The sequence below is a fragment of the Aspergillus welwitschiae genome, assembly GCF_003344945.1.
Source record: "Aspergillus welwitschiae strain CBS 139.54b unplaced genomic scaffold BDQ94scaffold_16, whole genome shotgun sequence".
NCBI classification, from domain to species: domain Eukaryota; kingdom Fungi; phylum Ascomycota; class Eurotiomycetes; order Eurotiales; family Aspergillaceae; genus Aspergillus; species Aspergillus welwitschiae.
Genome location: NW_020798710.1, coordinates 503,238 through 527,442, shown reverse-complemented (window position 1 = coordinate 527,442; position 24,205 = coordinate 503,238). Strand labels below are relative to the sequence as shown.

Genomic DNA, 24,205 nt, shown 5'->3' with positions numbered 1-24,205 from the left:
TTTTTTTTTTTTTTTTTTTTTTTTTTTTTTTTTTTTTCCTCTGTATTTTTCTCCTTTTCTCCCGTGATATCGGGATGGGTATAGTGATTGTGAGGAACAACTGGTAGGAAAGGGGGAAAGGATGGATTCACTGACTGCGGGGAGCGAATTGGGGTGTTGTTGATAGGGATGGGATTGATTGTGTCATGTCGAGGAGAATGTGAAACCAGAGACAGAGAGAGTGATAGTTTGGTGTGTAGTAACAGCGGAATCCATTCCGTTTGTGATTGTGCAGATTGCCCCTGTATGTTAGCCACAACAGAGAATTTCTTCAATCACGAATAACTCTCAATAAATTGTCAATTCCTTGAACTTGTTCTTGCTGCCCCCCTTCCGTGAATACATTTGATCCATTAAAGTCATCAGGACTTCTCTTTCTCCCGCTTTGAATGACGGATTGGCACATCTTTTCCTCAAGAGAAGTCAGTAGGATTCCAGATCCAGCTCTGACTTAATTGCAGAGTATTGAAATTATTTTGGCCGTGACTCGCAGGTTCGGCCATCGAGGCCATCGGACTTAGATGATTGCCCAAGGAGTCGGACAAGGTTGATCCTGGTGGGACAGATGGCGGCGGTTGTGCGGACGCCTCGAGCTGCATGCCGGTGGTGGCCAGTATGTCATTGCTCGGAGGTATGCTTGGGTCAGAGTTCTCCCACAGTACTATGAATCGCTTGATTAGACGGACTGAACATTTGAACAGGGATAGTGCAAGGGTCATTCCAATATTGAGAAAAAGGAAAAAAGAAAAGTACACACCTCGCTGTACAAACTCGAGCGCCTCATCAATTCCGCAGACCAAGGGAAACGCATTGGCGACTTCGTCACCCGGCGCCGCCGCGCTCATCCCCTCATGCTGCATTTCGGCTGGACCCTGCGCATCCCTCCGCGCCTCTGAGGCCCCCGGGACCTTGGGTGAAAGCTGCTCCGTGCTTGCTCGGTCGTTGAAAATTATGGCCGACACGGACGGGTCGAGGCCCCCTTCATCTGCAAATCCACCACGGTGTGCCGCCGGGCGCTCGCGCCCGTTGGGTTCATGCGTCATCCTGTCACTGCGACTCGGAGGGCATGGCTCCGCGGCGGGCTGGCCAAGTAAACTCTGCAATTCTCGACGGAAGATCAGCTCCAGCAGCTCTTTGAGGACCTTGACCGTCTGCGACGATACGACGGAGCAGGCGGCGAGCATTTTCTGCAGCGCAATGGAATTCGCCACCCCGCGCTTGGCATTTAAGGACTGCACAGACCCCAGGTTGCAGAGGGCTACCATCCCTAGTGTCACGCCTGCGGTGAAGTTCTGGATGGCGATATATGCGGCGGCTTGAGTAGTCTGGGCGGCGCGCAGGACCCTCTGGTACCGTGGCATGATGCTGCAGGTGCGCCGAGCGCAGTGCTCGCACTGTTCGAAGCTGGTGGGCTGCGCATCGGAGTACAAGCTGCGAGAGCTCTGAGTCATCAGGCGCCGTGTGTATCGGAGAAAAGGTCGATGGAGGATAATCTGGATATTGTCGTACGCTAGCTGCAGGACCAAGGCCTGAAGCTCGAATACCCGACACACCTCCGCTTCCTGCCTGGTTAGATGCGAGGTATCCAGGTCGAGATGGTGCTCCAGTCGCAGCTCCAAGGGCAGCGTGTCAAACCATGCGACTAGCTTCGTGTTAATCTCCACAGCCTGGTTTATGACCGCTTCCCACTTCCCTTCGTTAAGATCGTAAATATCGCCTATGATCGGAGCGGCAATGGAATAGAGCTCAAACTTGTGCCTCTGATACGCGCCCAAGGTAGCGGGTGGCCGGTCTGCATTCGATTCACGATGGTGGTTCAAGCTAAATACCGGATGCACCGTCATCAGATCGTCCAAATCTCGGGGCATGGTCACGGCACAATGCGAGTCGCTGATCGAAGGCGGCCGACCATAGGTGATGGAAGCAAACCTGATTTTTGCGGACATCAGCATCCACGGTCAATCCTACTGTTCTCCATTCGGAAGGCAACTGCACCTGTCAAAAACATAGAGAGCCCACCAAGTCCTCCGGCGGACTTCGACCACAATCTCATTCGCAGGGCCCCACAGCGCCTCCTTGTGCAGCCCCTGCGCCTGGGCACTGCGGATGCCCGCGCCAAGTATGGGCATTGCCAGGTTCGGTTTACCAGTGTAGAGGTGAAATGTACTGAGCAGGATGCATAACTGCACACACTCTACCCCTCCTGTGTCTAACATGTCAAAAAAGTGGGATCGGATCTGGTTCAGCATACTCTCCTGCAGGACACATAATTCTGACCGAGAGATCCCCATTTGCATGCTTTGCTCGTCCGGGGCATATGTGGCCCCCAGTGTGAGCGCCATTAGTATCAGGACTGCAGTGCCTTTCTGCCGGGCAGTTACACATTGATCATCGAGAATCTGGCGGTAGCTGTGCTCGAATGAAGGAATGTGGAAGAGCAGTGTAAACCAGTGAACCGAGTCCCAGTACGATTGCAGCAAGAAGTCCGAGATCGCCCGAGATGGAAGTATAAGGCCCGGGAAGTGTTCAGCGAGGCTAGTACTTTCTTCCCTGCTGGCGTGTCCCAGGTTTCGGGTGCTCAGAAATGCCCCTCCAGGAAGCGCAGAAGTGTTCCCAGGAGCCGCAGGTGACGCTTGCGACCCTTGATCGTGCTTCTGAAAAAGCTACCCGAACATCAGTGGTCAGGGCGAAGAGAAATGACGGGTATCGGCGGTTACCTGATCAGTAAGCTCTACTGCAGATGCTTGGTGATATTGATCGGGTTCGGCAAGGGATTCCAAATGCTTGTTGAGGCCGTGATGGAAGCCGCGACGGGCTTGATCAACTCCTAAGGGAGTCCCCATACCAGAGCGCAAATGATAGCTGCTTCTATCCCGCAAGCCGGAAGACCTAGAGGATCGGATCGACTTGCTAGAACTTACTTAACCTAGGAGTTCAACGTAGCCAGTGGACAACGATCGACCTACCGCAAAGGTGCCGAGGTTGTCTCGCAGACAAAGCCAGAGCGCATGCATAGAGAACATGGCTTCTCAACATCGCACTGATGGAGCGCATACCGGTCAGCGCGGAGGTTCGAAGGACGTGTCGATCTTGTCTCCTTACTTTTAGCTTCTGCCTTCGACAACGATCGCAGGCATGCCGTCGTGACGAAGCGGACGGTTTGCCCGGAGGGAATCTCGAGCGAGCCCCATCTGACATGGTTCGACGAGAGGTTTATACTTCAAGCAGAATTCTGCTTAAAGAAGACAGAACTTAGACTAGATCTAGCAAGATATGATAGCTTTCCCGTGATTTTAAACAGGTAAGGTGCGCTGGAATTATCTGTGTAGTTAAGGTTGGTTACAGTCACAGTGCTTAGTAATCCACTGGAGTTTTTTCCAACTCTGTCCACCACCTTTCCTGCCATTGGTCGCATAATTGACCCCATAACTGAGTACTACAGTAAGTACTTACTAGTAGTAGTTCATGTTATAAGGGTTGCTGGATACTTGACTACCTACTTGCCGTTACTCGCAGTAACACTCCGATTTAGCTGTCTATAGGCCTACGTCTTTGCACGTGTCTGTTCTCAATTACTGCAATTCTCTATCTTCTGCTTGTTCTTCCGATTTGCCTGGATGTATCAATACTAGGTAAGGAGTTGAGACATTTTGAGTCACCCCTGCTGCTTGGTGGCCATCGATATATTGTTTTGGTCTACTTGGCAGAAATCTGTTCCAACATAAGGTAATAATCATGTTACAGTTGCAGAAATCCATCCAAATCTATGCGAATATCATACAAATATCATGTTCCCACAAGCCATTTCCTCAATCGTACAGTCAAGACTGGGACACGGTAGTCTCAAAGTCCTCCGGCTCGCGTCCCAGGAGCTCGCCTAGCAAAGGGGACACGAAAGCGCCTTCTCCTCGGCGAAAGGCCTCAAAGGTGGAGGTCCACAACTTCGAATGATCCACGCCATGGTAAGTGAAGTTGGAAGAAACCTGAGGTTGTCTGGCGAATTCATCCACGGAGACCTGGCGAATGCGCACCGTATGATTGGCAAGCTTGGCCAGAATGGCAACCGTTTCCCCGAGGGTCAGGGTTCGCGGGCCGGACAAGAGCACTTTGCGATTGCGATATGGAAATCCGTCCGGGTCCTGCACGAATCTCTTGATGAGCTCTGCGGTCCCTTCCCCAAGCTCCTCACGCTTCACCCACGCGATCCCGGGGCCTGCACCATCGTGGGGGATCTTGATCTCGTCGACGGGCTGCTTCGGATCAAAGAAAGCGGTATAGAGCGGGTACGACTCGGAGTAGAGACCTTCGCGGATGACCGTGTAGGAGAAACCCACATGCTGCCGCGTGCATTCCTCGAGGTATCTCTCGGTGTCCAAGTGTGCCTGCATGACGTGTGCCACCGACTTATCGCCTTCGGGGTTCCCGCCGTAGCCTAGCGACCCGTAGAAGATATGTGTCACACCCATGCGAATCGCATGGTCGATGGCAGTGCGGTGTCGCTATCCCCCAAGCATATCGCGGTCAGCTTGCATTTTGGACTGGATGCTTCCACTTAAGGGGTAAGGTTTACCTCAGTTCGATATTCATGCTCCACGGACGCGTAGGAGATCAGGAAGAGTATGTTCAGCCCCTCGAAGGCAACCTTCAAGCTCTCGTCGTCGTCGTAGTCAGCCTGCCGAAGAACAGCTTGGTCCACGGGCAAATTCCTGAGTTTTTCAGGACTCCGAGCGATAAACACAAGCTTCTCAGATGGGAGACGTGGCAAGAGATGCTTGACGGTGCTCCCGCCAATACCTCCTGCAGCCGGGAAGACTCCGATGGTGGGGGTATTCATCTTGGATTTACGAGCAAAGACACAAAGTATGACTGACTTGGTCGAGGTTTCTTGCTACATCTCTCAGCTTTTATACTATTTTTTTGGAATAAATCGAACATATACCAGAATATCCTGGTGAATTTGTCAGAACCTAATGTATTTGTCATCCTGAGGTGGTAAGTAGAATGGAGGTTTGTCTTTGCCCCCCTCCGGTCCAAGAAAAGCAACGATCGTAGCGTGGAGATGGATGAGGGATTCAACATTCTATTCTCTGTTTCTTTTTTTTTTTTTCATTTCGTCTATTGTTCTGTTTTGGGTGTCAGATGCCAACTTCTATAAAAAATGACGGTCCGCCGGACCATCCGTTGAATGCCAAGTCCGAGTCCACCGGACTCGGAGCGTGTCCGGTTGTTGCATCATAGCCAATAGTGGATGTGCAGGTGGGAACACCCGGAGACAAGCTCATGTAACTACAACAGCGCCATTAGTAAGAAGGTCGTTTGTAACCCTGGATAGTGCGCGGTGTGGCGTTCGATGAGAACTAAGTTGTTAGACCCTCACATTACTCTTACTCTATTTACTCAGGCTGCGCTTAGAAATCTACATCCGCTTTATTGACCTCTCTGTATAAGTAGAAACGACTCCAATCGCCCAGAGTAATATCAAGTTCGATAAAGGTCTGGCACAACGCAATTCGAGGACATTCGACTCGACATTACGAAAGCCAACAAAGATGCCTTCCCGTTACCTCAACGCCGATGAAAGTGAGATTGTGGAGATTGCTAACGAACCGGCGAGCGGTGTAAGTTAGAACTTCCGGTACATTGGACGCTTCATTGCTGACGATCCCCTGCAGATTCCCTACTTCACCCCCAAGCAGACTCCGACGGCGGGCACCGCTCTCGTGCCCGCGCCCCAAGACCCTCATACGCCCAAGCTGTTTACGCCGCTGCGTATTCGAGGAATTGAGCTCCAGAACAGAATTCTGGTGAGTTGCCTTCGTGTCACTTTTCCTTTCTGTTGTTGTTCAAATCTTGGCAATTCGAGACTAACCTGGAATTTTCAAGCTCTCTCCTCTCTGCCAATATTCAGCCGAAGATGGACATCACACGGACTGGCACTTTGCTCACCTGGGTGGTATCATCTCGCGTGGACCCGGCCTCTCCTTTGTGGAAGCCACTGCGGTCACAGCTAACGGCCGGATCACCCCGGAGGATTCAGGCCTCTGGAAAGACTCGCAGATCGGCCCGTTGAAGAGGATCGTGGACTTTGCTCATAGCCAGGGCCAGTTGATCGGAATCCAACTCTCGCATGCGGGCCGGAAAGCGAGCACTGTTGCCCCGTGGTTGAGCATGAACCGAGGGCCCGGAGCTCCCGTTAAATCGGTCAATGGCATTGACCACGATGGCTTTGCACCGGTAAGAACCCCCCTTCACTCTTCACTCTAGCCAAGCTTCTGGACTAACCTCTACCTTGCGTTTTGAACAGCGTCATGGCTGGCCAGACGATGTGGTTGCCCCGAGTGCGATCGCCTTCAAGGATAAGAACATCATTCCTCGGGAGTTGTCTCACAACGAGATACAATCCTTGGTCGAGGCTTGGGGTGAAGCGGTAAAGAGAGCGGTCCGTGCCGGGTTCGATGTAAGTCTTCCATCCGCTTCCCGTAGAGAATGTTCCGTCATCTGACTCCGCTTGATTTCCGTCGCAAGGCAATCGAGATCCACGGTGCGCATGGGTACCTTATTCATGAATTCCTCTCCCCCGCATCCAACAAACGGACAGACGAATACGGGGGAAGCTTCGAAAACCGAATTCGCTTGGCCCTCGAGCTAGTTGACATCTCTCGGCAGCATATGACTCCGAACATGCCTCTCTTCTTCCGCGTGAGTGGTACTGAGTGGCTGGAGCACCTGGAGAGCGAACCCAGCTGGGACGCGAGCCAGACAGTCCGGTTGGCGGAGGTTCTGGTGGAGCACGGGGTGGATGTCCTCGATGTATCCAGCGGAGGGAATGATCCCCGGCAGCAGATCAAGGGGGGCCCCGCCTACCAGTCCCCCTATGCATTCCAGGTGAAAGAGGCTCTGGGTGATCGTCTTCTGGTGGCATCCGTTGGGGCCATCACCTCCGGTCCGCAGGCTAATGACCTCTTGAACGCGGGTCTCGATATGGTCCTCATCGGCCGCATGTTTCAGAAGAATCCAGGTCTGGTGTGGACGTTCGCTGAAGAGCTCGATGTTGATGTGAAGGCAGCCCATCAGATTCACTGGGGGTTCGCTGGAAAGCGCCGTCACCGGTGACTGCTGCTGGCTTAGAGTTGAAGAAATTAGCATTCCTTGTTACTATTCATGGTTCGTACTTGATTAGATAGACCTAATGCTGCTTGCCAAGGACAAAGAGGTTAGTCGCAAAGTGGCTATCAAGATGCTTGCAGTATTCAACCACAGTTTAACTGTTGCAGAGAGTATGGCTAGGAAGCGCTCAAGAGGTTCAAAGGAACAACACTGCCGTATTGTCCTAATAATGGACATTCAAAAGCCTGTCATGGAGGGCTTTGAGTCAACCTCAAGCATTAACGACCGATTTTCGTCGTTCTTCAAATCCATACAGGCCCTTCGACGTCAACTTTTGTATCTAGCTTGCTCAGTCGGCCTATTACATGTAGCGAATAGTTTTGAGGATCATGAGAAATCAAGGGTCGCCCTAGTTCGCCGGCCTCTAAGTGAATTACGCACGAATTGGTCTTATGTTAGTCCATATCTTATCAAGGCATGGCATGATGAAAGAAATAGATGAGCACCCCCTCCTTACTGGGCATACTACTCCAGAGGTCTTACCGGTATTGCTGCGGTAACTCTGCGCCAATGGGGGTCCTAACTCTTCTCCTGTCTAGGTGGTGGAAAGTCAGGTTCAGCTATTTGCTCTCTTTCCCTTATTCTCTGTGGGGGGCTGGAAGCGATGAAAGCAACAAGGCTTAACAAGCATACGGATGCCATATATCTCGCTACCATTGGTTTAGAAAACGACCTTCTAAACCGCATCCGAGGTTCAGTCAAAGAAAGGAACCAACCAGGTGCAACGGCGGCCTTACCAAATGTCATGCAATCGGACATTGTGTCGGACTTTTCAAACCTTACGCTGGAAGAGTGGCACCAAAGACAGAAGTATGTGGATACAGCTAAAGCCGAGCAGACCAAAAACTGGACAAAGCTGCAACTTAAGTGAGACCGCCCTGTTGCTTTTCTAAAGGATAGGTGACTGTGGATAACTGACAATAACATGACACAGCGAGGGCAAGACCCAAGATTTACACACGAGGACTGGCCCACGCCCAAACTTTGAGCCTGAAGACTGTTGCGTGATGTGTAATAAAACGCCAGCCCGGCGATGTGGGTGCTGTCGCAGCATATATTATTGTTCAAAAAATTGCCAAGAAAGCGAGTTTCCTTCCCACAAGTTGCTTTGCAAGAAGTTTGCGACCCAGCCTGGCCGTCCATCCCCAGAGCACAGGCGAGCCATTTTCTTCCAAGTGACAAAATAGAGCCTATTCTGATATGGATTTTTACTAAGCGCCGATACGACGAAGATTCAAGGGAGTGGTGGACAGATGCACTGGTGCATTCATACCTTGGTCCTGGTTCACCGAATACAGGAAGGTTGCATGTGGAACACAACGAGGTACGAGATCGAAACTTAGGGTCTGGTTTCGCTTCATCTACCCTGCGGAATGAAGGATACTGTGTTACTCTGCTGCATCGCGACGCATATCTAATCGACAATTCGCCCCCAAATCAAAGCATACTGGCTTCTGTAAGAGCCTCATCCACCACGAGCCCTCCCCACGCATACAATGGCCCCATGGTTGCGATGCGGCAGATCCACCCAGAAGACTATGCCGACATAAAACCGGCCAATTTTCGGCATCTGATGGACTACCTAGTAAGGTATGCAAACACGGATGTCAGAGAATCTGTTCCAGATCTGCAGTATCGGGCTCATAAGGTTGTTCGGGGCGTGAAGGTTTGCTGCGACGGGGAGATAAAGCTCCATGGATCGGAGCCGTTCGTTACAGTCGACATAAATCGCTCAACCCGGATTTCTCTTTCTGCTAGGCAGCGCGATTCCATTTCGCCGATTTCCGCTCATCTCGGCATACCGCTCCTCTTTTGGAAAGACCCCAACCCTGAGTTCCACCATGACCCTCCCGGATGGGACGGAATATGGTCCGCAAGCAGCAATCAGAATGTGGCATTCATGATGATGGAAACCAACCCTTTAGACTCTTCATGGGGCTGGGCTCCTCTGTATTGGAACCATGATATTGGAAATGTGTGGGTTGCACGTCAAGACGAGCAGGATCTGGATGTGCGCGAAGTAGCGATGATGTGCCGCTTTGCGAGACATGAACTCCAACGAATATTCAATAATGTGATGATATCAGAAGGCTCCACCCTGCTGGATAAGAAGCGCGTTTTGAGTTTTATTACACGCGAAAACATGCGAGCGTTTTGGGAGGAGACCGGTGGTGATGAGGCTGCCAGTAGCTATGAACCGTTTGCCTCCTAGTTAGCTTCGATGCGAGTGGTCCATCGCACTTAGGATTATGCATGTAAGTCAGCGCCATATTAGATTATCTGAACTATGGGATATATCGTCTAATTCAGAGCAAATCAACTTGATAGTGCGTTGTTATAACCGGCCACTGAGGAGTTCCAAGTCTACTCATTCGAGCTCAAAACAAGTAAATACCCTAATACATATTACATCAACTTACCTTCACGGGCATTTTGGTGTATCAAACCACTTCGAGCTTACTGGGATTCATAAGATGCCGATAGCTTTAGCGTTGAGGCCGATAGTAGGTGCAAATTTGTGAGCTGCACGGGCTATTTGAGGAAGCTCCAACGACATTCGTAGAGCTGATACGCGGAGATAGTGTCCGGCAACTTTTGGCGGATCCTCAATTGCCGAGCCGGTACTTGAATACCATGGCATTTTGCTGACAATCATGACGTATCTGCTGTCCGCCATCAGCAAAGAAATTCTCATATTTTATGAGGTCGAAGTTGACTTGTTTTTCCCATATCTTGTCAACGATTATATGCCAACTCGTGGGGGGTTTGCTCTGTCGGAGGTCGAAGCTGGCCAATTCGTAGTGAAGGGTGTTGGCTTGCAAATGTGCTGCGATGACACTCCCAAATTGGGCAGCGATAACGGCGTGGAAAGGCTCATAGGAAGGCTCCAATAAACACGGCATATCATGTAAACTACGAGCCGGGCGTGGGGTGAGAGGGGTAAATGCAATGCGACTGACTCGGTAAGACGCCTTAAGTCGATGCGGCATTCTCACCTCCCGAACGCCTTGACTCTTCATCTTGCAAAAACCGTCTTACCACCAGTACTGCTGCCAGACTGGCGACATTGCTTCCAATCGTTGAGTCTGTTGATTAACAAAACTTCTCCAGCAACTGTCAATCATGGCTCGGCGTGTCCAATTCGAAGGTACGTCCAGTCATAAAGGCTTCAGCTACCATTCAAAACCAATTCTTCTGGGCTCAAGCCTCACACGGCAGGCTAGCCTTGTGTCCAGGATCCTAAATGGTCATGGCGGCTCCACATGCCGGCCGTCATAACCATTTTTTCTCCACAGCAGACGAAGCAGGAATGCTGTTGATAGGTGAGACTTTCGAGCCGTTAGACCAGTTTCTAGCCGAGAGACACCAGGAATTAGCTGCAGACCTCTATCCAAGCCCACTGGCTGCTCAGTCTCCAGTCGTAAAACTTGCAACCTGACCTTGAGAGTTGAGGGTAATAAGAAACTTAAATATGGGGTCCTCTGTCATCTTGGGTCTTTTCTCGCTCTTCACAATTCCGACCGTGGGCAGACGCAGTAGACTCGAACATGTCGCGCCAAGTTGACAGGCTGGCTGAGCCAGCCGACAAAAAGAAGATGCGGCTCATTGTAGCCAGCTGCAGCAGGTAAGGAATTCCGTTGTCGGCTTAGATGCAGCCAGGCCTATCCTGGTAGCAAGACGAACGTCTTTCGGACTGACGGATGTCGATAACAGAACAGGTACTCTAGGTCTCCATGAAGCCCTGGAAATGATTGGATATACACCATATCATATGATCGACCTGATGCTCAAGGGTAGAAAGCCTCACATTAAAGCCTTCACAGAGGGCATCCTAGCTTATAATAATCGATTCTCTGGTATCAAGAGATACGAGACGCCAGACCTTGATCGATGGATAGGGAATTGTGACGTTCGTTAACCTTGATATCCGCTGTAACCTTAACAGCCGTGCGCTGACTGCCAGTGGTACTAGTGCTTGATGGAGATACCAAGCTATATTGGGCTCCGAGCCCTGGCTGGTTATATTGAAGACCCCGACGTCAAATTTATAGTGACTGAGCGTTCGCCTGACAAATGGGTCAAATCGTTCAACAACACGGTTGGTGAAGCGATCATGGCGGGCCACAGATTTCCACTCAACATTCTGAGGCGCTTCAACTCGGAAGTGGGGCAGTTCTTTAATCTGGCCGAAGTGATGTACTGGGCTTATTCTGACGGAACAAACCCCGGCCATCCGAACAACGAAGCGGCTCTTCGTAAGAACTATGTTGAATAGTAAGTGTCGCTGTTGGCTTTGACGGTGAAATCCGGGCTGATTATAGGCAATAGCATCCAAGAAGTGAAGAAGACACTGCCAAAAGATAGACTTCTTGTCGTCAGACTTGAGGATGGACTGGGCTGGGAGGAGATCTGTCCATTCTTAGACGTGCCTATTCCTGAAGAGAAGTACCCCCGAGGCAATGAGCCAGACAGATTCCACAAAATTATTGAAGAGTATCTGGAGCCAAAATTGAAGAATTCCATGATTAACTTAGGCACATTTGTGGCCACAATCGCTGGGATAGGTGGCTATGTGGGCTGGAGGTTATATCGCGGGCTTTAGGCTCATCAGCGCTCCCTTCTAGGGTGTCGTAGGAATAGAATAATGACATTGACCGTGAAATTAAGATTCTCACTTGGCTGTGGGGAATAGCTAGTCTTTATAAATGGGATCTTAGCGCGATGGCGTGATTTTGCTGCGATTTGGCTCATCGAGCCCGACCGCAGGATGGGTAAGTCCACAAATAACTGTCTCGCGGGTAGGCGATATAGCGTCGTATTCGCCAGGAATGAATTATGATCCGGGCTTCTCTAGTTCTTATCACTGTGCATACACATTAGCTTTTGAACAAGACCCGTAGTTGGGTAACCACTTGGAGGCAGATACAGGTTCAATCCGGTCGCAACACTGTTGCAGTGTCTTATCACATAAGCTATAGAACAAAGTGCCTCGGAGGAATAAAGTGCAATGCGCAAGTCTTTGGATAACACAAAGACTTATTATCTCGGTTCCAGTAGAGCTTGACAAACACTGGGCTCGAAGGTTGGGATACTTGGAGTTTCACAATCAAAGTGTGGAACAACTCGGTCCAGTGATCAAGTCAGCGATGGCTGTATACCTCAGGCCTCCACTGTTCCAACACCCCACATTCTTGTTCTATACTACTCCAACCAACAATCATCACTTCAGTTCAGTCATGTCGATCCAACGAGCCGTGCTTGTAGGGGCATATGAGATGACCCAAATGGCATACCATGAAAACAAAGAACGGCTAGACAGCATCTGAAGCAGTCATCTTGTCGTTTCCATTGTAAGTATGCGAAATAAGTTATCAGAAGTCATATGCACCCTGACCAAGATTGGCAATTGACACAATCTCGGAAGTGAACATGACAGATGGAATACAAGTATCGCCAATTTCAGGCAACAGTGAATCAGTGGCCGTTCACAAATCACACCGTTGAGGCTGGTAGAGAGGCTACTAGGTGGAGAGATAAAAGCTCCATGGTAATGGTCCACTTCCTTCAGACCCTTAGTATAGATATGATCTTCCACGATCTTATTCGATCTCTTTTACTAATTCAAGCAGAGATTCATTATAATTTTAGGATTGACTATCCAACTGGAAGAGCGCTTATCCGTACGCATACCACTGACATCATCCCGAGGGTTCCTAGCCGATCCGCAGTTGCGATCTACTGAATAGCGTATCCGCGGGAAGCCGATCGGGCAATAGGCTATATATTCTCTTAATCACAGAGATACCCCTCCTAACCCCTCAATAGAAGCCCATATTGGCACCATATCCTGTATAGGCGGCTTTTGTTTCGATGCTATAGCACTGGGAGGAAGATAGCATCCAAGAGGACACAATGCCGTCACCATCATTCACCCTCGCCAACCACACTCCCCACCTGATAATACAACCTTCCGACGCTGCTCTCTCCCCACCTGAGAGCTACCTGTTCGTTCAGGATGGTCTTATAATTAGCTGTGGGATCCTCTACGCCTTCTGTTACATTTTTTGCATGATTCGCACATACAGTGACCGGACATACCCGTCTGCGTCAGTCAAGGGGATCCAATTCATGAGCCTAACACTTGCCTACGAACTTTTCTACGCGGTGATGACTACAACTACCACCTTTGAGCTTCTTGCATTTCTGGCATGGTTTCTCCTTGACGTTGGTTTCGTCGCAGTGGCAATATGGCGAGCGCATGAAAAGCGCGATCGGGCGTGGCTCGTACGGAGAATAGTGGGCTTCGTACTAGCGGGCGTAGGCGTGCTGAAGGGATTGACGATGCTGTGGCCAGATGAGAGGGAGCAGGTCACAGCGTACTGGACAGGGATTCTGCTGCAGCTGCCGATCGGATGGATCTGTTTAGCGACCCTGTGGAAGGAGTGGGATACCAGAGGTCATTCGTTGGAGATCTGGTATGTGATTTGTAATGGCCTGCTTGCGTTTTACACCGCTGTAGAAGATGCTGACGGGGATACCAGGCTCATGCGATACTTGGGCTGCTATACAGCCTACGGGGTTTTCTTCTGGAGGTATTGGAATGTGCCACAAAACTGGGAATATGTGGCGTCGGTGTGGAGTACAGGGATTATTTTGTGGACACTGCTGCCTGAATCGGTCTATCCATTTGTATATGTCTGGGTGCATCGCACATCCAAAGTTAAGGGCGAGTAGACATCGCATCAGAGAGTTCTAAGCAGATCAGCAGAATAGCTTTGGGGACATGGTCTATACAATCTAGATAAATGGAAAGAAGCGATTAGATGCATCAGCGCAAGAGCCATAAAGTCGTTTGCAATGATGAATAAGACGTTTCCACTGTTAAAAGTAAAAAAGAAACACAAATAACCAGGCGTTTATCTTACAAAGTCGTGGCGGTGTTGGTAAGAACGAAACTCAAGCAGATGCGCCCGTGCGCCAACCGACTCTCGACGTTGCTGTCATGTGGATCGAGTCTCCACTGCGGGCGCCCGTCACACCGATGCCTGAATCTCTAGCATGATCTCCCTCGAACTCCTCTGTTTCATACTAACTCACATCCTGTCCATGCAACATTCTGCGCAATTGACTTTGCTTCAACCACTGGACTCGCAATGCTCTTCATGCAGCTAGGTCACCGAGTACCATGGCGCCGAGACATTGGGCGGCCCGGCGAAGACGAGGCTTGGTCTTCGTAAGGCACAATTCTATCTGTGAGAGACAATGGGCGAATCGGGTTCGCAAATCTGACGAGGCTACTAGAAGCCCATTATAGATCATAATCTTCTCTCAGGGCACTCAGAATAGCATCGCAATTTGTTGATCGCCAGTCCAGCACAGCACTCCGATGTGTTTCTGTTTCCCCGATTGCGGTCTGAATTCTTGCCAGCTCATACCCACTTCAACCCGGAACACCGCATCCCAATCAAATGCACACAACTTTCGTGCATCCCAAAACACGTTAAGAAGACAACCTTGCATTTACATATGCAACTGACGTGGTTTCTGGGCGCTAGTTCAGGCGGCTCTGAGTTGGCTTCGAGAGACTTCAGAGATCCACTCATCCGCCCATCCCTTCATCCCTTTCTTAAAGACAATCCGTGCCGCAGCAGCACAAAAATTTCTCATCTTCACATACTCCCCCACCTCAACCAGCTTATCTACTCATCTCATCAGCCATTGGGCTAATTGATGAACAAAATGGGCCAAAAGAACTACAAGCGGCTCTACTACAACCTCCTGCGCTCTCAGGAAAGTGAGGCACAACTTCAGGAGATCCCGATAACAGAATACCCTCAGCCAGAGATAAGGTCAGTCAAGTCATTGTACATTGCTTGCGGATGGATCCACTAACTTTGGCGTTCATCTAGCTGTTACACGACACCAATCGCCACCGTTGTCATCGGTCAAACCCACTTCAAGATAGCTGAATACCACCTGCGCCCTTATTCAAGCTTATCACACAACTCATCGGAACTCCGTATCAGCGACATTAACGAAGACATCGGACATACGTTCATCCACTTTCTCAGCACTGGCTGCTATGAAACCCTAAAACCAACGGATCTTGGCCCGGAGAAATGCCCCTGGGCTCGCGAATTCGAGCGCAGTGTTTATGCCTATCATGCTGCGAGGCGGTACAGCATCTTCGGACTTGAAGAGCACGCCAAACGGTATATGCTGACTTTCAGTGAAGAAGTGTCAACGCGCCAACTTCTGAAGACGGTCAGCAAGGTGTACTCTGAACTTCCAGGCCACGATTCATGGTTTGAGAGTTTCATCCGGGATAAGCTCGCTGCTGCTTTCGAGAAAGATGAATTCAGCTTCAGGTACCGAGTTGTGCGCGACGGCCTGGGCTCTGATGACGATTTCAACCGTTTCTTGATGTACACGACTTTGGAGATCTACGCGGATAAACTGACTTCGCTGCGGGAAACTGCACCGAACGGACACCACCAGACCAACGGCCATACGGAAATCCCTTCTGAGGAGAAAGTTCCTGCGGAAGAAAAGCAGTCGACCACCGAATCTCCTGATGATAAAGAGGAGAGCTCACCACGGTATCCCGATGAGCCGCTTTCCGCAGATGACACGCCAACTGTCGTCAATGCTGTGCATTCACGGCCCCACTCGCCGATCCCACCCTCAACGGCTTTCTTAGCCTCTCCAGCCCAAAATGGATACAATTGGGCTTCATCTTGCAGCGATTCTCCACCCAGGGAGTTTCCGACATTTGCTCCTTCACCTCCTTTGATTAGGCGAGAGACTGTGGACTGGGCAGATCCGGATCCAGAGCCAGAGCGAGAACCAAGCTTTCGGCCAGAGACGGAGCCACCTACAGATCAAAAGCCAGATCAGGAGCTTGAGCCGGAGCAGACGTCAAAGCAAGAGCCCGAGCAGAAGCCAGAGCTGGAGATAGAGCAAAGGCCCGAGTCGGTGCTAGAACAAGAGCCAGAACCCGAGCCCGAGCCCAAGCCCGAGCTAAAGTTCGAGCCGCAGCCGCAGCCGCAGCTACAACCACAACTGCAATCCCTCCCTCCACCGGACCTCAAACGAAAGACAGAACCCGAGCCCGTGATTAAAACGGAGCCAGAGTTAAAGTCAGTACCACTCCCGAAGCCGGCGCCTGGAAACCAGGCACCACCGGCAGAGCAGCCCGCTCAGCCTAAAAAAAAGAACAAGCCCAACTCACACAGAAGGAAGAAGAAGAACGCCCAAATGCATGCAGCGGCTGCTCAGCAAGCTGGGCCACAAGCCAACGGGTCGGCCGCGAAGCCGTCATCCTGATGGTAAAAGTCCTAAGATGCGGTCTGAGACTCTGCCGCTGTTCACCAAACCCAAGTCCCACGCTCTTTTGGAATATTCTCAAGTCACCCGTCGGTCATATATCCTCGGCTTATAAGGATATAATGGGTATCATTCACTCGTTTACTACATTTCTTATGTCGATGTACTATACACTCTTTGCTATTTATGATGGAATTGCTCGCTCATGAGCGAAATTCCGTCCCTGAGCTGGTGTTGTAGAGGGATGTGGGCAGGAAATTCCTTAACCTGGACTTCTCTCTCGCACATACCGCATCAATCATACAGAACAGTTCCGCTGTAAAATGTGGGACATATACCATTCTCTCTCAATCATTATTCCTGATTCATGGAAAGAAAGCCGATAAAATCCTTGTAGAATAATATCCCTGTAGCTGGAATGAGAAGAATTCCGAATGAATAAACACTTCATCGGCTTTCATGATCCTTTTAAAATAGCGACAAACGTCAGCTTCCCTACTTATTCCCAACAGGGTTACTTGGGCGGACATCCCAATATGCAATGTTCCGAGTATATATATATTTTACTGCATCAGAAAGCAGAAAGAGAACAAGTCCACCGGGTAAGGCTGACACGGGTGTCGTTGCCTTAGGCCCATAGCGAGGATGATGGAGACGATCCCCTCGGAATGACATCACATCTTCGATTCCCGCATTCACCACATCATTAACATTGCATATGTATTCTAGACGTTCTAGAATGGTTTACCCCTGACACACCTGCTTTTGCAAAATGAGGCACAATTTCTGGTAGTCTGGATGAGCTCCAGGCCGAGATTTAGGATTGTCATTCTGGCGTCATGGGCGTCGCAGCAACCAGCGCCGTGAGAATTGCTCGCTACCATCATATCCACGTCATGGACTCAGACCACCATCATATCAGGTCCACAAGATGCAATTATCCCTGCATCGTCAAATCCCCAGTTAAATATGTCCATTCCACGACGATCAACCATTTTCCTGGCGTATATAGCTCCCTCCCGGCTTCTCTCACGACAGATCCCATATCACATCCGCCAACTCCACCGCAAGAATTTCTCCAGCCTCAATCCCACCGCTAATATGAAGATCGCCATTACCGGAGCCCGCGGCACCGTAGGACGCGCCGTTGTCAGAGAGGCCTCTCAGGCCGGCCACTCCACAGTCCAGGTTGATCGGACCGATACTGAGTACGATGGGACGCCCAATTCCGAGATGAAGACCGCAGACACGGCCAATAACTACGAAGCCACGCTTGAAGCCTTCAAAGGTTGTGATGCCGTTATTCATCTTGCTGCCATACCAGACCCCATAGGGAAGGATGACCAAGTGGTACACAACAACAATGTTACATCGGCATTCAACGGCTTCTATGCTGCTGCACAACTGGGGATCAAACGCTTCTGCTATGCGTCGTCAGTAAACGCGATCGGTCTCGAATATGCCACGCGACCGCTTAAATTTGAATACTTTCCCGTTGACGAAGAAGCACCGCCCAACCCGACAGATTCTTACGCACTGGCTAAGCAAGAAGCTGAGACCCAAGCAAGAACATTTGCTCGATGGTTTCCCGGAATGAACATCGCGTGTATGCGTATCCATGCTGTGGCGTCCCGTGAGGAGGCACAGAAAGGACACAATGAGAATTGGGAGGACTCAGCCGTTAAGAGCTTGTGGGGATGGGTGAGCCCGGATGCGACGGCAAGAGCCTGCTTGTTGTCTGTGGAGAAGGCTGAGAAACTCAATGGATGTGAGATATTCAATGTTGTTGCTCCGACCACGACGCAGGACACGCCGTCGATCGAGCTTGCGAAGAAGTATTATCCCGATACCGAGATTCGGCACGAACTCAAAGGAAACCAGTCTTTCTTTACAGCTGAAAAGGCGAATAGGATCCTCGGATGGGTACATGAGGAGTGACTGGCCGGTAAGACATGTCGCCTTTAGAAGCGTTTTCTTCCGATATCGAATTGAATGAACCAAATCAGTCTGTACTGCCAAGCAAATAGCAATGCCGACTTGTGAAAGTATAACAATCCGTACTATTCTCGCTATTATAGTGAATTTAGTTTCTTCCCACGAGTCATGGTCGAATGGGGTCTTTAAGCTGCTTATCTTCCCGATCTCGCCAACTGGCAGGCTCATCACGCAACTGCACCCCTCCAAATGACGCCATCTCCGCCAATGCACCATCTCCCGCTTGGCTTAGGAGCATTGATCAACTGCAAAAATGTAGACCGTATTGCATGAAGAATACTATCCAGACATAAACTCATTATGGCTCATCATCATTACCTCCATCACTGCATGGCTCTTGCATGGCTATTGCATGGCTCTTACACGTTCAAAGACTATCCAACTCACTTACGATGAAGCAATTGAAGTCCTAAATCACGACTTGGGACACGGCTGACTAGCCAAGAATTCGCACTCGATCTAATCATGCATGAAGGACCCTCGCTTAGAATGGTTAGTATCTGATCACACGCGGTATAGAGTGCAGAACATGAGTGGTCTGCCATGAGGAGGTCCTTGCATTGATGCTCCGTTATCTCTCGTCGCGAGATATCTTGGAAATGGCGTGCCTTGGGTTGGTGGCTGCGAGCTCGCAGCTTGCAGCCTTTAAAGCTTCCGATCGCGGCCTACTACGAGGAAGTATGGGAGTCCGCAGTTTTTCTACCTACTACTGGCAACATGGCACCTCAAAAGGATGTCAGTCAAGAGACTGCCGATCAATTCGATCAGCGGCAGTACTCAGACTCTTCGCAAGGCCTTGCCTCTCCGAAGGATAAAGCTCAGGTCCATACACGCCCGTACGAAGATGCGACGGATGAGACCCTTGACAATCCCTTCGCCGACCCTGATGTTGCGGAGCGCTATGCTCTCATCTACGAGAAAGCGCAGTACGAGTGTCGGCATGTCTTTGACCCAACACTTACATGGACAGCGGAAGAGGAGAAAGCACTCGTCCGGAAATTGGACTGGAGAGTGTGTCTATGGGCTGTAGGTTAATGCGATCCTTGCTTTACTTGGAAGTATGCTCACTACGGGTGATAGTGCGTGATGTTCTTTGGCCTTCAGGTTGACCGAGGAAATCTTGTCCAAGCTGTGTCGGACAATTTGCTGGATGATCTTGGTCTCACCACGAATGGTGAGCGCATCGCTTCATCTACCTACTAGGTCTCTAACGTGTGCAGACTACAATACCGGAAACACAATCTTCCTTGTCGCCTTCCTTCTAGCCGAGTTGCCTTCTCAATTGGTGTCAAAGCAGATGGGTCCCGATCGCTGGATTCCCACGCAGATGACTATTTGGTCGATCGTTGCTGCAGCACAGGCTGCTTTAAGTGGGAAGAAATCTTTCTATGCAACAAGGGCATTGTTGGGGATTCTTGAGGTGAGTGAAATGCTCTTGATTGAGAGGTCTTTCTAACCTGTATAGGGTGGTTTCATTCCTGACATTGTGTTGTGGTTATCTTATTTTTACACTAGTCGAGAATTACCAACTCGCTTGAGGTGAGATTCTACCTCTTCTATCTCACTCAGCCATTTACTGACAGTCATAGTATTTTTTGGACTGCTCTATCTTTAACTACTATCATTACCTCGTTCCTCGCATTCGGTATTCTCCACATGCGTGGTGTTCAGGGCATGGCTGGCTGGAGGTATGCATCGTGCTTTCCCTTGCTCTACAAGTCTAATAGAACCTACAGGTGGCTTTTCCTAATCGAAGGCCTCATCACTCTTATTATTGGCCTGGCATCCTACTTCCGTATGCCTGCCTCCGCTGTCGACACCAAGAAATGGTTTCGTCCAAAGGGGTGGTTCACAGACCGTGAAGTAAGTATCGTGGTCAACCGGGTTTTGCGCGACGATCCCTCGAAGGGTACGTTTCTGTTACATCCTCTTACTTTTGATTTCCATGCTCACATGCACCAGGCGACATGCACAACCGGCAAGCCATAACCCCGCGTCGTCTCTGGAACTCCCTCCGAGACTATGACATCTGGCCGATTTATCTTCTCGGACTAGTGGTTTACATCCCTATGACACCAATGACGTCCTATATCACTCTGATCCTCAAGGGTGTGGGGTTCGGCACCGTAAGCCTGCTGATCTCTACAAATTCAATATTGCATGCTAATTCAAGATCAAATAGTTCACTACGAACCTTCTTACCATCCCCTATAGTGTCGGGCACATCATCTGTCTGCTAGCCCTCACTCGTCTCAGTGACTGGCTGAAAGAGCGCTCCCTGGTGGCAATGATCCAATCCATATGGACATTACCCTGCGTTATAGCCCTCCGGTTCTGGCCTGGTACAATGACCAACGCATGGGGGACATATGCCATCGTGACCGTGCTACTCTGCTATCCCTACTGCCACGCTATCCTGGTGGGATGGTGTTCGAAGAACTCTAACAACGTGGGAACCCGAACCATTTCAGCAGCATTATATAACAGTGAGTCAGCCTCTTCCACCTTAGTACATTACAAAGAACTATCTCTGATAGACTTTGATAACAGTGTGCGTCCAACTCGGCGCCATTATCGGGAATAACATCTACCGGGCGGACGATAAACCCAAATACCATCGCGGAAATTCCGCTCTCATAGGAATCAATATCCTCGCTATATTGCTCTTTATTGCCACAAAGATATACTATATCTATAGAAACAAACACAGGGAGCGCGTCTGGAATGCAATGACCGAAGAGGTTAGTGTTGTGTCGTGTTGGTGTAATAGTCAGCTAACTCGCCACATAGGAACGACAGGATTACTTGCAGAACACGACAGACACGGGAAGCAAGAGGTTGGATTTCCGCTTTGCACACTAGTATTTGCTATATATCTATTCCATACCGTGGCAATGTAAACACCAGCCAAACGTTGTACTGTTACATAGATCTACGGAGCAGACATGAGCCTAATCGGGTTAATCCCGAATAGTAGGCAGATGACTTGTGGGTGCCTTCATGTCCAAGTCCACAAAAGTTTAATGTGGACAAAGCGAACAACGGAACTATCATGCCCAAGTCTGTGTTACCATTATCATAATGAATTCAATGTTCTCTTTTATGTTACACAACCATCTATCTAGGACTCATACCAAGTCATTTACGATTGTAGCTTATGAATTGTAACACTGACGTGTTCCACAACCTGGATCGGTAGCTCAGTGGTAGAGCGTAGGATTGCAGATCCCGAGGTCACGCGTTCGAACCGCGTTCGGTCCTTTTTTTTGCACTGTTTGCCTCGGTCCATCCATCCGCTGGAATATGAGGCAGAGGTGTATTTATGCTTTTATTCAATCTTTACCTTTTACCTTCTTATTTTTAATATTGCATATTGTTTTATTCAATGGAGAGAACAATAGGGGAAGGGTGAGGTGGAATAAAGTACCATTCACTGCTAGGCATCAAATTGGGGTGATTCTTTGTGCCATGTGGGAATTACGATGAGCGCATGATATAGTCATGTTAATTGTTGAAACAATGCGTCAGGTCAAACTTGAAGTAGTGAAATGCTTTACTTAGCCTAGTACTGGAATTGCAAGATCCTAGTTAAGGCCGTCAAAGTACCGGGGTTAGGAACATCACTATGATAGGTGTCTGCCGTAGTATCGACGTGTCCCTGGAACATTAGGCCCGTCTCGTTTCTGAGAGGATCCGGCCTCATATTCACCTAAGCTTATAAGGAATGCGCATTCTGGGTCTCTTAACTCTGAATCTTAGTCTTTCACCGGATAGCCTAGCGGTATTGAATTCCAGTGGTTTCACTTCTGAAGCGTACTAGGAGCGAGTTCTGACGGTTTCTATCCCCTCTTGACTCCTTTACTTCGAAACATCTTCATCGAGACCTCTTCTATCAACGAAGTAATTCCACTGCCTTCGACAATGTCTCGAATCACGTACTTCCCCAATAGGCTCTGGCACGGGATAACCCTAAATTTCCCGGAGAATGACCTACATTCTCTGCCCCCCTCATCGTGGACAACAACACTGAGGATTAGCGCGGGGCTCGATACATCTGCTCAGCAAGAAGCAGAGAAAACGAGGCAGATCTCTATCGGTGACAGAGCCCTGAATATCCCGCAGAATGGCCTCATTCTCTGCCTCCTTCATCGTGGACAGTGACACATAAGATTAGCGAAAAGTCCGGTGCGTACACTCAGGAAGAAGCAGAGGAATGGTGTCAATTCCCTCTCGCCCACGCAAGATTCGAGTGTGAAAATGTCGAGGACTCAAACGAGAAGGCTATTCTTAGGGTGTTCATGGAAATCCCTTGTGTGGACACTAATTGTCCTGCCGCCCCCCGGGGGACTTATGGGATTCCCAATTGCGTGAGAATAGCTGTTGGTGCCCACAAGCTCCTGACCCTCCACAATGCTAAGTACTCCCCAAAACTATTCAATACATGGAAGTGCCGCAGACCGAGAATCGCCGCTTCTTCTTGCCAGGTGGTAAGATATATTACATGGTTTACAATAAGCTCTCTGGGGTTCCTCTTGGTAATGGGCTCATCAGCTACACTGAAGACGGGAGAGCCTTCGAGGAAGGGCTCTTCTGGAGACTTCCTAGGGTTGAAAGAGATCGAATTCGCACCGCGTTCCAGGTCGCGTATCTGTATGTGCTTACATTGATATATATGTAGTAAAATCAGCCTGTTCTAACTATCAAACAGTGAGCATATCAGAAGCAAAGCGACTGCTGTTCCTTCATCTCTAAGCAGGATGCTCTGGGATAGAGTATCAGGAAATATGTAAGATCTGCAGTAGCAAGGATCTGTTTGGATCATACTAATCTATATTTAAATAGTTATATTCAAGGCACCTTCGAACCGCTTGATCTGCGGGATATAGCGCCAACGCTCTATCATAAGTTGGATGATTACGGACCAAAGGTGCTGGATATTTGGGGCCTGGCCATAGCTCCGAAAGGAGAGGTTGATTACAACGTTCCTATAGCCGGACTCGAACAAAAGGGTTGGCTTCTTTGAACTTCAATCTACCTATCCAGCTACAGGGGCGGGAAGCCGCATCTGGTTTTTATTTTTAGGGATGTTGCTTGTCACGTTTGTGAAGGGACTTTATTTAGCAAAGACTCCCCTCAGCGATGAGCTCGCACCTTAACGTGGTGCTGTGGCTTAATAGCCTGAGTGGAATTCGGGTGAAGCCAAGAAGAACTTACGTATTTCAGCAGCCTATTTTTATCAGTGGAGATAGTTTAGTTTGGGTCTATAAACCAACTGAGAAGTTAGGTATAGCCTTCATTATATTAGTGTTTTCGAAAGAAAGAAAGAAAACAAATCGAGGAGTAATAATACAAAGATATCCCCTTTTACAGTAGATATTGATAAGTCCTGGCCTTATCGCCTTATGTAGCACATTAGAGATAGTATCTATACTGTAAATGTTGGTTTGAAAATGGCGCTCGGCTGAAAAAATGTAGCAGCTAATCTTGAGAAGAATGTTAGGGAATAATTATAAGATACTATCCGGGTCCGTAGTGTGTTTCGCACTGGCTAGCTACCGATGGTCAGAGATATCTGGTAGCGAAAATGCAAAGGAAAGACACCGTAAGTGAAGAAAAAGGGGATAGAAGCTTCTTGGCTATGAATTGTAAGTGGTCTAAAGACATCACCGAGAACCCT

General features: G+C 49.4%; 10 protein-coding genes and 1 non-coding gene across 11 annotated transcripts; 9 read left to right on the top strand and 2 right to left on the bottom strand.

The window, feature by feature from the left end:
- Window positions 1-452: 452 nt before the first annotated feature.
- Window positions 453-3,237, bottom strand: BDQ94DRAFT_159562 (Zn(II)2Cys6 transcription factor; the record flags this gene model as incomplete). The annotated part of the gene is made up of 6 exons (XM_026769089.1): window positions 453-700; window positions 797-1,968; window positions 2,035-2,702; window positions 2,757-2,949; window positions 3,006-3,079; window positions 3,142-3,237. The coding sequence occupies 6 exons, from the start codon at window positions 3,235-3,237 to the stop codon at window positions 453-455; spliced, it is 2,451 nt and encodes an 816-aa protein (XP_026626341.1).
- Window positions 3,238-3,696: 459 nt separating this feature from the next.
- BDQ94DRAFT_143940 (NAD(P)-binding protein) lies at window positions 3,697-4,905 on the bottom strand. The gene is made up of 2 exons (XM_026766352.1): window positions 4,610-4,905; window positions 3,697-4,538 (listed from the first exon to the last, which is right to left on the bottom strand). The coding sequence occupies exons 1-2, from the start codon at window positions 4,871-4,873 to the stop codon at window positions 3,861-3,863; spliced, it is 942 nt and encodes a 313-aa protein (XP_026626340.1). The 5' UTR covers window positions 4,874-4,905; the 3' UTR covers window positions 3,697-3,860.
- A 223-nt stretch (window positions 4,906-5,128) lies between these two features.
- On the top strand, window positions 5,129-7,531 carry BDQ94DRAFT_143938 (NADH:flavin oxidoreductase/NADH oxidase). The gene is made up of 5 exons (XM_026766351.1): window positions 5,129-5,657; window positions 5,712-5,843; window positions 5,923-6,273; window positions 6,344-6,496; window positions 6,565-7,531. The coding sequence occupies exons 1-5, from the start codon at window positions 5,589-5,591 to the stop codon at window positions 7,150-7,152; spliced, it is 1,293 nt and encodes a 430-aa protein (XP_026626339.1). The 5' UTR covers window positions 5,129-5,588; the 3' UTR covers window positions 7,153-7,531.
- Window positions 7,532-7,665: 134 nt separating this feature from the next.
- Window positions 7,666-9,418, top strand: BDQ94DRAFT_178817 (zinc finger MYND domain-containing protein; the record flags this gene model as incomplete). The annotated part of the gene is made up of 3 exons (XM_026773210.1): window positions 7,666-8,073; window positions 8,141-8,343; window positions 8,394-9,418. The coding sequence occupies exons 1-3, from the start codon at window positions 7,811-7,813 to the stop codon at window positions 9,416-9,418; spliced, it is 1,491 nt and encodes a 496-aa protein (XP_026626338.1). The 5' UTR covers window positions 7,666-7,810.
- A 1,336-nt stretch (window positions 9,419-10,754) lies between these two features.
- On the top strand, window positions 10,755-11,809 carry BDQ94DRAFT_159558 (uncharacterized protein; the record flags this gene model as incomplete). Its single annotated transcript, XM_026769087.1, has 4 exons — window positions 10,755-10,831; window positions 10,921-11,116; window positions 11,180-11,481; window positions 11,536-11,809. 4 exons carry the CDS (start codon window positions 10,755-10,757, stop codon window positions 11,807-11,809), a joined length of 849 nt encoding a protein of 282 aa, XP_026626337.1.
- A 1,077-nt stretch (window positions 11,810-12,886) lies between these two features.
- Window positions 12,887-14,055, top strand: BDQ94DRAFT_143930 (uncharacterized protein). The gene is made up of 2 exons (XM_026766350.1): window positions 12,887-13,682; window positions 13,749-14,055. The coding sequence occupies exons 1-2, from the start codon at window positions 13,120-13,122 to the stop codon at window positions 13,939-13,941; spliced, it is 756 nt and encodes a 251-aa protein (XP_026626336.1). The 5' UTR covers window positions 12,887-13,119; the 3' UTR covers window positions 13,942-14,055.
- A 777-nt stretch (window positions 14,056-14,832) lies between these two features.
- Window positions 14,833-16,568, top strand: BDQ94DRAFT_178814 (uncharacterized protein). The gene is made up of 2 exons (XM_026773209.1): window positions 14,833-15,056; window positions 15,117-16,568. Exons 1-2 carry the CDS (start codon window positions 14,938-14,940, stop codon window positions 16,531-16,533), a joined length of 1,536 nt encoding a protein of 511 aa, XP_026626335.1. The 5' UTR covers window positions 14,833-14,937; the 3' UTR covers window positions 16,534-16,568.
- Window positions 16,569-17,237: 669 nt separating this feature from the next.
- BDQ94DRAFT_178810 (NAD-dependent epimerase/dehydratase family protein) lies at window positions 17,238-18,580 on the top strand. Its single transcript, XM_026773208.1, has one exon. It carries the CDS (start codon window positions 17,503-17,505, stop codon window positions 18,469-18,471), a length of 969 nt encoding a protein of 322 aa, XP_026626334.1. The 5' UTR covers window positions 17,238-17,502; the 3' UTR covers window positions 18,472-18,580.
- Window positions 18,581-18,993: 413 nt separating this feature from the next.
- BDQ94DRAFT_178807 (MFS general substrate transporter) lies at window positions 18,994-21,390 on the top strand (the record flags this gene model as incomplete). The annotated part of the gene is made up of 11 exons (XM_026773207.1): window positions 18,994-19,020; window positions 19,171-19,554; window positions 19,609-19,702; window positions 19,749-19,948; window positions 19,994-20,067; window positions 20,112-20,216; window positions 20,265-20,437; window positions 20,491-20,654; window positions 20,711-21,014; window positions 21,079-21,269; window positions 21,319-21,390. 11 exons carry the CDS (start codon window positions 18,994-18,996, stop codon window positions 21,388-21,390), a joined length of 1,788 nt encoding a protein of 595 aa, XP_026626333.1.
- Window positions 21,391-21,717: 327 nt separating this feature from the next.
- On the top strand, window positions 21,718-21,789 carry BDQ94DRAFT_t146. Its single transcript has one exon. It is a non-coding gene; the product is annotated as a tRNA-Cys (tRNA).
- Window positions 21,790-22,449: 660 nt separating this feature from the next.
- Window positions 22,450-23,551, top strand: BDQ94DRAFT_159554 (uncharacterized protein; the record flags this gene model as incomplete). The annotated part of the gene is made up of 5 exons (XM_026769086.1): window positions 22,450-22,541; window positions 22,634-22,911; window positions 22,947-23,178; window positions 23,237-23,314; window positions 23,371-23,551. 5 exons carry the CDS (start codon window positions 22,450-22,452, stop codon window positions 23,549-23,551), a joined length of 861 nt encoding a protein of 286 aa, XP_026626332.1.
- Between the last annotated feature and the right edge of the window lie 654 nt (window positions 23,552-24,205).

Excerpts from the sequence above, each read along its gene's own strand:
- BDQ94DRAFT_143940 (XM_026766352.1), bottom strand. The coding sequence starts at position 4,873 with ATGAATACCCCCACCATCGGAGTCTTCCCGGCTGCAGGAGGTATTGGC. Across the intron at positions 4,539-4,609 it reads AGCATGAATATCGAACTGAG|CGACACCGCACTGCCATCGA; the intron begins GTAAACCTTACC and ends CTTGGGGGATAG.
- BDQ94DRAFT_143938 (XM_026766351.1), top strand. The coding sequence starts at position 5,589 with ATGCCTTCCCGTTACCTCAACGCCGATGAAAGTGAGATTGTGGAGATT. Across the intron at positions 5,658-5,711 it reads CTAACGAACCGGCGAGCGGT|ATTCCCTACTTCACCCCCAA; the intron begins GTAAGTTAGAAC and ends GATCCCCTGCAG. Across the intron at positions 5,844-5,922 it reads AGCTCCAGAACAGAATTCTG|CTCTCTCCTCTCTGCCAATA; the intron begins GTGAGTTGCCTT and ends GGAATTTTCAAG.
- BDQ94DRAFT_143930 (XM_026766350.1), top strand. The coding sequence starts at position 13,120 with ATGCCGTCACCATCATTCACCCTCGCCAACCACACTCCCCACCTGATA. Across the intron at positions 13,683-13,748 it reads GGTCATTCGTTGGAGATCTG|GCTCATGCGATACTTGGGCT; the intron begins GTATGTGATTTG and ends CGGGGATACCAG.
- BDQ94DRAFT_178814 (XM_026773209.1), top strand. The coding sequence starts at position 14,938 with ATGAACAAAATGGGCCAAAAGAACTACAAGCGGCTCTACTACAACCTC. Across the intron at positions 15,057-15,116 it reads TACCCTCAGCCAGAGATAAG|CTGTTACACGACACCAATCG; the intron begins GTCAGTCAAGTC and ends GCGTTCATCTAG.
- BDQ94DRAFT_178810 (XM_026773208.1), top strand. The coding sequence starts at position 17,503 with ATGTCCATTCCACGACGATCAACCATTTTCCTGGCGTATATAGCTCCC.